General features: G+C 37.8%; 2 protein-coding genes across 3 annotated transcripts; one reads left to right on the forward strand and one right to left on the reverse strand.

Annotated features, from left to right (window-relative positions):
- Positions 1 to 477: 477 nt before the first annotated feature.
- Positions 478 to 6601, reverse strand: LOC110915903 (DNA-repair protein XRCC1). 2 transcript variants are annotated; one of them, XM_022160654.2, is made up of 8 exons: positions 6447 to 6601; positions 3959 to 4083; positions 3686 to 3874; positions 3442 to 3553; positions 2551 to 2636; positions 2325 to 2441; positions 2141 to 2227; positions 478 to 951 (listed from the first exon to the last, which is right to left on the reverse strand). In XM_022160654.2, the coding sequence occupies exons 2-8, from the start codon at positions 4061 to 4063 to the stop codon at positions 646 to 648; spliced, it is 1002 nt and encodes a 333-aa protein (XP_022016346.1). In that variant the 5' UTR covers positions 4064 to 4083; positions 6447 to 6601; the 3' UTR covers positions 478 to 645. The 2 variants fall into 2 exon arrangements, with proteins under 2 accessions (XP_022016346.1, XP_022016345.1); XM_022160653.2 differs by having other exon boundaries at positions 3959 to 4152; positions 6447 to 6598.
- Positions 6602 to 11036: 4435 nt separating this feature from the next.
- LOC110918909 (F-box/kelch-repeat protein At1g15670-like) lies at positions 11037 to 12095 on the forward strand. The gene has a single exon (XM_022163187.1). The coding sequence runs from the start codon at positions 11037 to 11039 to the stop codon at positions 12093 to 12095; it is 1059 nt and encodes a 352-aa protein (XP_022018879.1).
- The last annotated feature ends 2753 nt before the right edge of the window (positions 12096 to 14848 follow it).

A 14848-nucleotide genomic window follows, 5' to 3' on the forward strand; every position in this document is an offset into this window, starting at 1 on the left:
CAATGTACCTAATCTAGGGGAGTAAACAAGCCCAAAGGCTCGAGAGCTACTCGTGATCGGCTCGGTTAAAAGCTCGAACAAGCCGAACCTTAAAGAGCCCAAGATTGAAATAGAGCTCGTTTAGTTATCGAACCCCAACCTGGAATACAAAGCTCGTTTAAGCTTGCAAGCCTAAATGAGCCCAAACAAAATTTTAGTTTTTTTTATATATAATAAAATAATAATGATGATAACATTGGCGAGCCAAGCTTTGGCTCATTTAAGCAATATTAAAGCGAGCTCGAGCCGACCTTTTAGCTCATTTAAGGTTGTTCTCAAAATAGCTCAAGCTGCGTCGAGCCGCGCTCGAGCTTTGGCTTTTACTTGCAAGCCGAGCTCGAGCTCAAATAAGTAGGCTCGAGGCTAGTCGGGCTCGGCCCGGCTCGTTTACACCCCTAACCTAATCCACTAAAACTAGCATATAGCAGTCCAAGCAACTAAAGAAACTTGTCAAACCCCATATGAACCGCGCCAGTTGACAATAAGGGTCAAACATAAAGGACCAAAAACCAACTTCTTCTTTTTAGATAACACAAAGACTGTTCATAGAACCGTGATAAGAGCAGGCAAAAACTCAGAACAGTCAACCAAAGTGGTTATCACTTGTCATTTATGAAAGCTAGAAGCAACTCTATCAAATGCTTCCTTTACTTCTTCTTCTGTCATCTCAATTGTATCATCACTGTCATAATTTTCTGTTTTTTCACTTTTCTCGATCTTCGCTCGTTTCTTTTTATCCGTCGTTTTTTCATCTTCTGAATTTCCGAGCTCAAATTCATAAATGCGTTTGCACACGATAGCTTGGTGGTAAACGTCTTTTTTAACCGGACTATCTCCGGCTATGTCAAGCTTGTTCAGCTCTTCAACAACCCGTGGGACAAAACTCCAGTCCTCAAGTATTTTTTCCAAGCCCTGTAGACAAATTTGTAATATTTTAAATACATAGAATGGAAAATTTTATGGAGATATTGGTAATTAGGGGATGCAGAATATAACAGGAATCAACTCATTCATAGGTAAAACAGATGAGTCGCGTAGGATGGCTTTGGGTCAAGGAGAGTAATTAGGCTTTGGATTGACCCGAAACAGTTTCAATTTCAGAAGGTTATTATTTGTGTAACAACTAGGAAAATTGTCCGCGCGCTGCGCCAGAAGTTTGGATGGTATCGGTTTGCGTGTTGCATCGGTTCAACCGACTCGTATCGAAACAAAAAACTATAAAAATAAGTACCGGCATAAAATAAAGTTGTGTTATGTCCGAAGGGATATCGACACGTGTTTTGCATCAATCAAAAACCATAAACATATATATTGGTGGGATACCGTTACAAACTTTGTTTGATCAGGATCGGTTCGATTCGTCACGGTTCGGACACAGCACTTGCACTCGCTATAGCCTACGACACCGAAAAAATACTATATGTAGAACACAACTCCGTTTTCAATAAAGTTTATCTTGGAATGTCGAGGAAAAAATAAAACGTAACCAGACATTTAGCTTTTTCTAAAAAAAACTAAGGAACGAAATTCGTAAGTGAAAAGTAAAAGTATTGAATTAAAGGCGTGTATTCTAATAAGTATGATATAAGCCATTGAAACAAAAAAAAAAAAAAATCAATGGTTTTGTTACACAAAAGTTGTAAAATGTAACAAAAAAATATAGCGAAAACCATAAAAATAAAACTTGTAAATGTGTGTACATTAATTTACTAATTAATGTTGCAAAATCATGTACTTTTCTTTATTTATTAATGTTGGAAAGTTGAATAAAAGAGAAAAACCAAGAACATTAGTGGTCAAAATGAAAACCAAAGAAGTATCCTGTAAGCCTTGAACTTGTTTTTTACTATTATTAATAATAATAATAATAGTGTGTTACATATGAATAAAAGATTATATATTTCAATAAATACATTTTTTTAAATGAAAACATTTGAGGAGGACGTATGAACTTTAATTACAATTCCGGTACTTTTGACCCATTTGACCCGTACCCCGTTTAACCAACTTTTTTTGTATTCTACCTAGTAAGAAATTGAACATAACAAGTAAGCATGCCAAAATTAGAACCATGTAGCAGACATTACAAGAAATTACATACCCGTCCCTCCTTGAGAGAATCTATCGCATCCTGCAAACATGTCAGGATTCCTTCAGCTGCTACCTTCTTTATCTCACTTGAATCAGGCTGAGTAATAATGCGCATGAGTGAGTTGGCTTTAATGCTTTATTGTTTTCTTCTTACTTTCTTAGCATCTCAGAAAAAAAAAAACGATCTGCCTTACCTTTTCCTCTTGACTGTTCAACCATGACATCGTTTTTTTCATGTCATCTATTGCCCATTTCTTCACGTCAGAAGTTGAAAACTCCTTTTTAGCAGGCTTATGGGCTGTCTGTTGACTCTGTTTCAGATATCACTTACAAAAACGTCACTATAACCATTATTTCAATCATACAAGCAAATAGCTTGGCACGTTGCTCGGTAATTAAACCAAAAAAGGCAAAATAAACCTTGCTCGAAGAAGACGCTCGTGGTTTTGAATCCACAAACTTATCTGCTTGCTTATACGAGCTCTTTGATGAAGATGGTTTTAAATCTGCAAGCACCAATTATATCAGATGCCAAATGTAAAACAAGACAGTTTTCAAATCCTTAAAATTGATGAGCGGAAAACCGACACAAGAAGAAAAATCACAAATACAAAGTTTTATACCAACTAAAGACAGTTAAATTCGGTACTACATTTATACACGGGTAACTGCGAAGTGATTAACAGTAAATAAAGAGACAAACTTTAGCTTTGAAGAAACTTATGGCTTGTACGAGATGTCAATTAAAGCAGTTAATATGAAGATATACTAATTAATACTTCAGTTATATTACATGAACATTTACATGACAGAAATACGCCCCGCTTACGGTATGCACATATAATGTATATATGTGTGGCCCTTGGGGGCAAAAGTGAAAGTGCACTAATTTTAACGTTATTTTACTAATTTCGTAAAAATAACGTTAAAAAGCGAGGGACGGTTAATCATGCATCATGTGGTGGCGTTGATAGCCGAAAGACAAGGGGGTACATGCGCTAATCGGCTTTTGTCCCAATTGCTGAGTGTTATGTGCCTTATGTCCAAGGCTTGATGCAAAACTACTACCGAGCCGGGGGTCTCACTGGAAGCAGCCTCTCTATTCCTACAGGGTAGAGGTAAGGCTGTCTACATCTTACCCTCCTCAGACCCTACCTTAGCTGTGCTATTGGTGGGATATACTGAGTATGATGATGATGATTTACATGATAGAAATGCTGAGATGGTAGAAATCAAGTACAATTATAAATGACTAACTAGCTACATATATGTATATGTACGCATGTGTTTGTGTGTATAGAGAGAGGAAACCTTGGCTAGGTCCAGTAGAATTGCTTTGATGCCTCCACGGTTTACCAGCATGCAAAAGGAAAGGTTCAATCGCAACAAGCTGTTTCTGGTCATAACACTCGGTTATCCAACCCTAAAATAAAATTATCAAACTTCGTAAGATGCGTTGTAACACACTGACAGTCATATATTAGATAATACATAGCATATTAGTAGATGGATTTACGCCGACGAATAAATATGAAAATGTGATAAGAAGTTAAACCTTGGAGACAACGGTTCCATTATCAGCCTCAACTTGTCGAAACTTCGGGGTATTAGTAAACGCACAAACCAGCAGGGTGCATTTGTCGTTCCAATCACCTTGATACTCTGCCCCCATCTCCAATGCTTGCGACCGTAACGTGCTGCGTTCCGGATTAACAAACCCTGAAAGTACAAATACAACCCCTTCCTACAATCATCAAAATTACCATTAAGAGATTTACCGTAAGAAGAAGTATAATAACAGCATATAGAGTTGTAAACCAAATTGTACCATGAGTTTGGAAAATTTATCAGTAGATGTGCGTTGGCCGGCTGGCTGTTTTTCTTTGTCGTTTTCCTTACGACCGGAGTTGTTATCGGCATCCCTTGCGCTCATCCATGAAGGGAGAGCCCGCCCTGCGGGTTTATGACTTCCGGAATCAGGCATGTCAAAGAGTCAATACACCTACTTGAAGCAACTTTGACCTGAATATAAACCATTTACCATCCAGTGTGTAGCAGTCAAAATATTTTACAATAAGGCTGGCACCAACAGTAAAAACCGTAAAGAACAGCCACATTTCAAAACTACTACCCCATCCAAACCCTAGTGTTCGTTTCACGAATTGGAACGGAATCTGGATGAAATTGGAATGTAGATTCCATTCCTTATGTTGTTCGTTTCAACAAAAAAGGAACTGGAACAAACAACATAAGGAATGAAATCTACATTCCAAGGGATTTAGATTCAATTCCAATTCAATTACCTAAAGTTTGCAGCAATCGACTCTACATGCAGCTCAATACAAGTTTCGTACTTAGTATTCAAAATGCCGAAACCGAAACAATAAATAACTGATACTGACAAAAATGGACAACAAGTAATTTTAATTTGAAAATCGTTTGTTGTGATTTTGTTAGGATGAATCTATGTTGTCAAAGACGCAAGGCGCAGGCGAGGCGCATCGGCCTCGCCCGGAGCCTAGGCGCAAGGCGCAAAAAAAGCTGGGGCTTTTTTAAGAAAAGCGCACATAGAGAAAAAAAATATAAAAAATATGTTATGCTTTGAAAATAAATAAGATTCCACATATATAATTAAAAAAACTATTATACATGCCATTTAAGATCATGGAGCTAATAGTTAGTAGCAATTTGTAAGTTTTGGGTGTGTGAATAAAAGTCTCAAAAGGTGGTAAATATTTTGTCCCACATCGGCGTGGGGACAAAGTGAGTGGTTGTTTATAAGGTAAAGTCTTTACTACTCTATTGTAGTATATATATTAGTTTTTTTTTTTTATTAATTTTACAATAGTAAATATATTAGTTTTTCATTCTTTTATTATTATTATTATAATGATTAATTGGCAAATTGGATTTAAATAATCCGAACCGGCTGTTTTTGGCCCATAATAATCCGAACCGAGTTTATTCCCGACAGTGGTCCCAACTATTTCATTTTGTTTGCATAATGATCCGCCGTTAAAAATAACTTAACGGAGTTAAGTTTTTTTCCGAATCACAAACCGATGTTTTAGGGCTTTTGATCTGAACGAGGATACAAGTCCATTGATGTAAAGCTTACCTTGAAACAATGCTCCAAACGGCTTGATTTTTGTTAAGTGGAAGTTTAAAGTTTAAACACCAGAATTGAAGCACCGTTTTCGTCGTTTGGAGCATTGTTTCGAGGTGAGTTTTACATCAATCGACTCATATCCTCGTTCTGATCAAAAGCCCTAAAATATCGGTTTACAATTCGGAAAGAAACTTAACGCCGTTAAGTTATTTTTAACAACGGACCATTATACAAACAAAATGAAATAGTTGGGACCACTGTCGAGAACAAAACTCAGTTGGTATTATTACTGGCCAAAAACAACCGGTTCGGATTATTTAAATACAATTTGCCTAATTAATTTCGAGTATAATTTGTTGGGATATTGGCCTCTAATAATCCCTACTAGACGTCAATGTCCATTGGCAGACCCACCTTTTTTTATTCCCCCTGACAGTCCCACCTTTCAACTATTTTTCCTCCACAGGTCCTCAGTTAAAAAAACTTAATGGAGTTATGTTTTTTTTCCGAATTACAAACTGAAATTTAGGGCTTTTGATCAGAACGAGAATACGAGTCTGTTGATGTAAAACTTACCTCTAAACGGTGCTCCAAACAACTTGATTTTTGTTAATTGTAAGTTTAAACACTCGAATTGAAGCACTGTTTTCGTCGTTTGGAGCACAATTTCAAGGCAAGTTTTATATCATTCAACTCGTATCCTCGTTCTGATCAAAAGCCCTAATACGTCAAACTTAACTCCGTTAATTTTTTAACTGAGGACCGGTGGAGGAAAAACAGTTGAAAGGTGGGACTGTTAGGGGTAATAAAAAAAGGTGGGACTGCCAATGACCAATGACCAACGACGTCTGGTGGGATTATTAGAGACCAATATCCCTAATTTGTTTTGGATATGATTTATGAAACATAAGTTCATCGGTTTATAACTTTATATACAATTTATACAAACAATATGCATGATATACAAACTGTATGATGATATCTTATACCTATAAACAATTTACCGAAATGAATAAACACCGAAAACACTCCGGTGAATATAATGCTTGCTTGAACTGCAATCTAATGATACACACACAATCGCTGAAATAACGATCTAAACCTAGAGCAGACTAATTGAACGTATACGAGTAATTAATGGCGTGTATAGCTATATTATGCGTAATAGAACAATGAATCACTGAAAACTAAGAGGTTGCATACTTACCGGTGGCTCCGGTTACGGTCGGTGATACCAATACTTCGCCGGTGGTTTTGGTCCTCTAGGGTACACACAACATAACGACGGTTTAAAATTTAGAAACTGTTGAACCCAAAACTCTATTGCACATCCACGTGTCAATGGTGTTAACTAGTGTTTATAGGGTTTGGGACCAAGTATCAATTCGGTAACTTGTTTAGCAATGTGGTGGTGGTCCATTGGCAAAGGCAAAACTTTAAAAACACCTAAGTTGGTAAGGGGGAGGTCTTGGGTTCAACTCCTACATACGACAGGGGATTAAAGAAATTAGTCGTTCAAAAAAAAATTCGGTACCTTGTTTATGTGTTTTTTTTAGGTCGGTGCTTTCGATTCTACGGTACGGTACTTTTGGGTTGCCGTATCGGTCAATTTTGGTACTGGTACCATTTTATGCGTCTTTCAGGATGGTTACTTTTATTTCGGTACCAGTATGGTTCAATTTCTTTAAGTGATTTTGTTACCTTTGACTTTACGAGCTCAACATACATTTTTTTCCTTCTCATTCTATTTCTTAGCTAAAGAAAGAAAACAACCATTTCGTTTTATTATTCATAAATCTTCGTTAGAGAAGATTTGATTGTTATTATTATTGTTAGTCGTGTTTGAAATGGCACCCTAGTATTTAAATGGCACCCTTCAAGGTATTGTATGGTCGTAAGTGTCGTTCGCCAATTTGTTGACACGAGATCGGAGAACCTCAAATCACCGGTCCCGAGCTCATACAAGAGACGACGGACAAGATCTTGCAAATTCGTGATAACCTACTCAAAGCTAAAAAGCCGACAAAAGACGCAAGCCTTTGGAATTTAATGTTGGTGATCACGTACTTCTCAAGGTATCCACTTGAAAAGGAGTGGTTCGATTTGGTAAGAAACGCAAGTCGTTCCTCGCTTCGTAGTCCTTTCAAAATTCTAGAAAGGATTGGCAAGGTAGCGTATCGACTGGATCTACCTCAAGAACTCAACAACGTTCATCCGACCTTTCACGTTTCAAATCTAAAGAAGTGCCTAGCTGAAAAAGGACTTCAAGTTCCGCTCGATGATCTCCAAATCAACGAGTCCTTACACTTTGTGGAAAAAGCGGTCGAGATCATGGACTGAGGAACCAAGCAGCTAAGGCGCAGTCGTATTCCCATAGTCAAGGTTCGATGGGAAGGCAAACGTGGTGCTGAATTCACTTGGGAACTTGATAGTGAAATGAAAACCAAGCATCCACATCTTTTCGTTGAGTCTTCCTCTTGAATAAATTTCATGACGAAATTTCCTAAATTAGGGGAGCCTGTAACGCTTTGCATTTTATACTTTCCTTAATTAGAAAGTGTAATCATATTTCTATTTATGGAAACTTGTATTCGTATCATGTTCGTATTCCATTTCCAGTTTTGTAATTCGAAACCAATTTCATTTCATAACTGTAACTGTCAAATACAACATAGGAAATTCAAGTTACAACATTTGAAAAGAAAAATACTACAAAGTTCAACAAAATAAAGTAACCAAATCTAGTATTTCAATGTGTGTTTCTAAGTCGTCCCTGCTAGATTTCAACAGGATCATCATCATCAACCTGCAACATGTTTAAAAGTATAGTTCAACACAAAAGCATTGGCGAGTACACAAGTTTCATTACATAGCATAAGTATAAAAGGTTGTTTCAAATCCAACATGGCAATTTATATAGAAGGTTGAACTAGCATGCATAACTATAGGTCAAACCCGAGTGTCCACAAGAATAATGTGCATCCCTCGCCACCAAAGTGAACGAGAACGTTGTGTATAATAACTTAACAATACCCCGACGGGCAGTGTGCTACTCCTATAGCGCTATATTTGTTAAAGTAGGCTAGCTAAGTAAATGTCAAATAGAGTAGAGTGCATGTATGTATTTTAGCATAAACAACCTAAGCATAATAAATAGCATGTTTGGTGGATTGAGTGATTGAATAAGTTTGTTTGTGTGAATTGTGTATTTTGATAAGTGAAACATGTTACACCCAAAAGTGCGTTAAAGCATAAAAAGGGTCAAGTGTACTCACGGTTTTGCAAAGTTTTTTTTTTGAAATCCCGTGAAGAGTTTCGTAAGTTGGAGGGCAGAACACCAAAGTCACCCTACATGGGGGAAACGAAAGTGTGTAAGTAATGGAATTTAAACGGAAGATTCGGATTGAAATTCAAGTACAAAAAGTATATAAGTATGGAAGTATTATCTAGTCTAAGTACTCGTTTTTGACACCAAGTTATGTGTGATTTCATGGGTCCTAGTTTGCCCATTAGAATCAATAACGAGATTCTTATATTCATAGTTATAATAGCCTAAGTTTATGACGAATAATCATGACCCGATTATCATCACAAACTTCACCCAAAAAACCCATTAGACCCAAAAATACTAAAGTGGAAGTCTGACAAACAGACCCATGTATTGACTTTGCTCAAGTCTTTGAAAACATATAAAGGGAGAATGCACTTGGTCTGAATCCAGTTGACCTCTAAGATCTTTTTAACCTTCAGCTTGATAGGAATGAAGATGATACTGATTACTTGGATTTTGAGCTCCAATTCAAAGGGCAAATCCGGGAAAGGTTGATGAGAGAATAAAGATCTACTGATTTCTAAAGTCTGCTGATTTATAAAGGCTGTTATACACAAAAATCTGTTGAAGTCTAAAGTCTGTTGAAGACCTATCATGTGTTGAAGTCAAAAGGATTGCTGGAAGTCAAAGGCCTGATCAACCTTGATTTCGCTTTGGTGAAAGTTTGTGAGGCAGGTGATTGTGTGTTCGTAGTTAATGTTTGTTGAAACTTAAGTTGTATTCAAATTCTATTAAGTTTGTTAGTCATTTTTTATATGTACTTATGTCTATAAGCAGTTTACATTGTCAATAGGTGGGTACTCTGTTTTTTGGAAAAGAGAATGGAAATAATCGTATGTAACTGATATATTAACCGATGATCTATGTTTATAGTTGTCTTTTAGCTATAATAGATAACACGTGTTGATACAATATCTATATACCTATCTATGCTTTCTATTAAAATGTGTTATGCATGGTTTTCTAAAACCACCCGTGTTTGCACACGGGTCTTACTACTAGTATTAATAAATGAATACTTTTAATGCCACATCTAATATTAATAAAAGAATTAAATTAAAAAAGATAAATAAAAATTGTAAGACTGAAGTAGCAAATGACATGTGACATTATTATTACTAAATCAATGAAAAGAATGCCATGTGACATTAAAAATATTCTTTTATTAATATTAGATATTATTAAAAATCATTGAACTACAAACAGAATTATATATGTGTCATGAACATAGTCACAGGAAACGCTAAAAGACCCTTGTATCGCGTACCAGATCGGTCGTACCGAATCGCGGTACAGAGTCGTCTCAATCTCCGCGTACCGGATCGCTAATTTGGACCGTTCCCGATTGTGTACCATAATAGTGTTCCAATCGGTGAATACACGTTTTTAATTAATCCAAAACGCGTTTCCGTTTGTAGTGGCCGGCGTTCCGGTACAGCCAGATTCATGTACCGGAATTTGAAAACCCATTAACTTTTTCCCGCTTTTTATATATTAGAGGTAACTGAATAGTTTTTTTCCCGCCATTAACTTTAAACATCAGACTTCAGTCTCGTTTCTTAGAAAGTTACAAAACTGGGCCAACAAAAAAAAATGGGATATGAATCCAGAAAGTGATTACTTGGAAGGCCCTAGTTCGAGGTACGAGGTACGAAGATATGCAATGGGAAACTTAGAAGGAGAAGAACTAGAAGACAATGGCGACTCAAACGGAAAGAAAAAACAAAGGATAGATTGAGTTTTATGAAATTTATGTATTGATTATGAATTTTCTTTTATGAAGTTTCTATTTTGAATTTTGATTATGTTTTTGAAAATTTAATGAAAGATCTATTTTATACTTTTTTTTATGTATATGATACCTGTACCAAACTACGGTGGTACCTCACAGGATACACCGTACCACGTACCGAATTAGCGTTCCCAAATGAACCTCCCCCAACGTACCGATTTTTAGAAAGGCCCGAATTGAATACCAGTTTTCGTACCGTGTACCAGAGGTACCGCGTTCCATGTGACTATGGTCATGAACCGATGGCATCATCAAATTTGGCTAACAATATTACCAAATCTAACGGCAAATTTGTCGGTTTCATTGATGTCAACTAAAAGTCTAAAAAAAACTAAAAGTCTAATTCAAGTCGGTTTCATTGATTGTCAACTAAAAGTCTAATTCAACAATACTTGAGGGCACACACAGATAACGTCAATAAATAAACAATTTGACAAAGACCAATCCATATCTTCTTTGTAATTTAATAATTGAATGAATGCTACAGTCGCCAACAGAAAACTTCGTATATCATTGTCTTCTTAAAAATATTATATGGCCAACAGATATACTACAATCAATAGAATCACCCAATTGCAACATCTTTAACACACAATTCATCTATAAATGGTCCAATTCATTAGTCTTAATTAACCTATATAAACAATTTCCGCAAATCACTTGTTTCTTCATTCATGGATCGATTTCAAGATCTTCCTCATGATATTGCACTTCAATGCTTTATTCGAGTTCCTTTCAATCAGTTTCATACTATCCGATCAGTATGTAAGGCTTGGAAAGCTGAGGTTCACTTGCCTGAGCTTCTCCGGCTCCGGAATTCCACCGGAAAAGCTCAATCTCTCGTGGTTCTCTCTCAGGCGAAGATGAACCCGGCCGGAAAAAGGAAGTGTTTGGATGTTCCGGTGTACCGGTTGGTTGTTTTCGAGCCGGAGACGGGTAGCTGGTCGGAGATGCCGTGTTTACCGGAGTTTGAAAACGGGTTGCCGTTGTTTTGTGGGATGGTTGCTGTCGGGTCGGATCTTGTTGTTATGGGCGGGTATGATCCACGGACTTGGGACTGTCTTAATTTGGTTTTTATTTTTGATTTTTTGTCGTCCAAGTGGCGTCGTGGTGCTGACATGCCTGGTGGGCCCAGATCGTTTTTCGGTTGTGCGAGTGATGGTGATCGGACGGTGTTTGTTGCCGGTGGGCATGATCTCGAAAAAAACGCGCTTAAAACCGTATGGGCGTATGACGTGACGAACGATAATTGGACCCAATTACCTGACATGGCAAAAGAGCGTGATGAGTGTGAATGCTTGTTCTACCGTGGCAAGTTCCATGTCATCAATGGATATTCAACAAACATGCAAGGTCAGTTCCATCAGAGCATTGAGGTATTTGACACGTCTGCCAGAAAGTGGTCAGAAAGCAATGGCGTGTTATCAGAGACCACGAACACTCCCCAAATTTATGTCGAAGGTACCGATAAAAAACTATACACATGTCATGCTAATGACGTGGTCGTGCTAGAAGATGACATGTGGCAGTTTGTTGCAAGACTACCTGCTGAGGTGACAAACATGCAGTGCCTAGTATCGTTCCTTGGACATCTCTTGTTGATCGGTACACCAAAATACGGAGAGCCTAGTAATGCTTATAAGGTGGACTTAAATAAACGTGTATGGACGAAACTCCAAACACCGGTCGAGTATTCTGGTCATGTTGACTCTGGTTGTTGGTTGATTATTTGAATTCTGAATGATATAAAATGCTAAAAAAACTGCATATATGAAAAGATTACATTATGGTATTAGTCCGAGGGGTATGGTCGGGCGTGGGTTGGGGGCATGGTGCTACACGTGGAGTATGGGGCACCCAAGACCAAAAGCCAATTTCAAAGGGGTATGGTGGGGCGTGGCTGGGTGGCGTGGCTAGTGCTCTTGGCCAATGAAGTTTCACCATGTCATGTGGGTAGCCCCGCCCAACGCCCGGGCTGAATCCCACGCCAATGGGGCCACGCCCAAACCCAAGCCCACCCGGGGTGGTGACTTCGGCGTTTCTCTCAATCCCCCGCCCCACACCCATAGTCTTACGCTTTGTTCCCGAGTTAACTTAACGAGGGATAAGAAGAGAAAGTAAAAGTGAGAAAGGAAAGGACGAGAAAGGAAAAAAAAAGATGACTTTCCCACCGCTTCCTCCCAAATCGGAAGGAAAGAAAAATTAAAGAATTTAGCCTAGTTTTCCTGTCATTTCCTTCCTTAAATGAAACTCGGGAACACGACATGTTTTATTTTCCTTTCTTTTCCTTCCTTAAATGAAACTCTGGAACACAAAATATTTTTACTTTCTTTCTGTTTCCTTTCCTTTCCTTCTGGAACATAGTGTTAGTAGAGCTTCAAACAATAAAGATATACAACTTTGAATCTGACATGTAAAGTTATAGTCCTAGGAATCGGATACGATCACAAGTGGGGAAAAATTAACCTAATGAGTTTGTATTTGTTTTGTCTCATGTAATCTAAACATGTAAACAAAAGACATCATAATATCTCATGTTATCAAACCTATTTGTATATGCCTAAGTGGCTATTACGACTAGGGCTGTTCATGAGACAAGCCGAGCGGACCTTTAATCGTGCTTGGCTCGTTTACAAACTGAACCGAGCGGAGTGGCTCATTTAAACCGAGCCTAAAATCAAGTGAGCATTTTCCGAGCAGTAAATAAATATTCTGAGCAGGCGTCGAGCGAAGTTCGAGCGATCTGGACAGGCTGTGTCGCGAGATTTAAATTTGTGAGAGAGATAGTGACGATGTTGGGTCTCAAGTTTTTATGTCTTTAAAAAAGGCACATTTCATGGCATAATATTTTTCTTATAAATAACAATGTTGTGGCCGACGAGTCAACGATCATATTGTACGAACAATGACGTTGAGAGCAGGAGACGACCGACTTAGGGTAACGACATGAAACATTGAGGCGATGAATAGACTGTCGTTTATCGGTTTAGGGTTTAACTTTTAGAATTGATAAGAAATTTTTAAATTGGCGTGCTTGGGTTAGTACGTATAAATATAGTTGTAAATTTGTATATAGTGGACCAAAATCTAATAGATAAGTTTAATTTATGCTGAAGTATGTATGTATGTCTGTGTAATGTGTGTATGTATAATTTATATGTGTATATATATGCATATCCATGTTTATATATGTATATATATATATATATACTAATTTAAAATGATAATTCGAGCCGAGCGGACCTTTGCACATATTTGGCTCGTTTACAAATCGAACCAAGCAGAGCGGCTCGTTTACAACCGAGCGTCAAATCGAACGAGCATTTTCCAAGTAATTTCCGAGCGAGCGGCAAGCGATTTGAACAGCCCTAATTACGACTATCAGGGCTGTGAAATAGTTGTTGTAAACTGATTGAAGATGGACAAAAACATACACGTAATACGCACTCTCATGTTTGCGAACAATGAAAGACATGCATAATTTAGCTTGCATCGTCTAATCCTTATCGACCACTTACCAGGCCGTATGCAACGTTATTGAACAACCACATGACTAGTGAATGACTTATGTATTAGCCATTGCTGCTTTAAATTACAATTACAATGAATATCCATCATACCCGATGATGGATATTCCTAAGAAAATACAATATGGCCCCTCTACTTTTACTAAGTTTATTATTTAAACCTTACACTTTTTAGTTTTCTTACGTTGATTTTTATCGTTTTGATTTAGTTATTATTTTTACGATAATTGTTTTTTATGTTTCGATCTAAATTTTACAAGTTAACACGCTACGACGTGTGTGGTTCAACATTGTTACGTTTATTTATTATGGTTTCACTATCACGTCGCAATGCGCATATCCTAAGTCAACTTAGTTATTCTTTTATATGTTTTACATTTTGATTTAATTTGTGCGAGTTAACACGCCACAATGTGCCCACATAATTCAGTATTGTTACTTCTCCTTTTTTTATATTTAATGGTTCCGCTGCAAAGTGGGGTCCAAAATACTAGTTATAATATAAGACTATTGGGTATGGGCTTCGGCACAGGGCCGTCCCCCCCCCCCCCTCCTTAGGCCAGTCGCACACCGCCCCCTAGGGGCCCGGCTCGGCACTTCCGTCACAATTATAACGCCGGAGACGGGGCTAAAGTGGTGGGCCCCCTTTACTTCTTCTCTCTCTCTCTCTCCTTAATATATATTATTTTTTATTAAAGTGGGTAGTCCCCCTACACCCTTGGGTAGTCCCCAAGAGGATGCTTCTCCTCCCGTGAGGACGTGACGTCTACGTGGCGGGTAGTCTCCAAGAGACTATCCAAACCATACCCACCGGTCAAAGAGATTATCATTGAAAACAGAATCCTGCGCTTCGGATTGGCTCATAATTCTATGTTACTAATCTAACGGCGTATCTATGGGTTTCATTCCTTTGGGGGATCATAAAATAATGTCAACTGGGCACATACAACGTTTTGACA

The sequence above is a fragment of the Helianthus annuus genome, chromosome 16 (genome assembly GCF_002127325.2).
Source record: "Helianthus annuus cultivar XRQ/B chromosome 16, HanXRQr2.0-SUNRISE, whole genome shotgun sequence".
Taxonomy (NCBI): domain Eukaryota; kingdom Viridiplantae; phylum Streptophyta; class Magnoliopsida; order Asterales; family Asteraceae; genus Helianthus; species Helianthus annuus.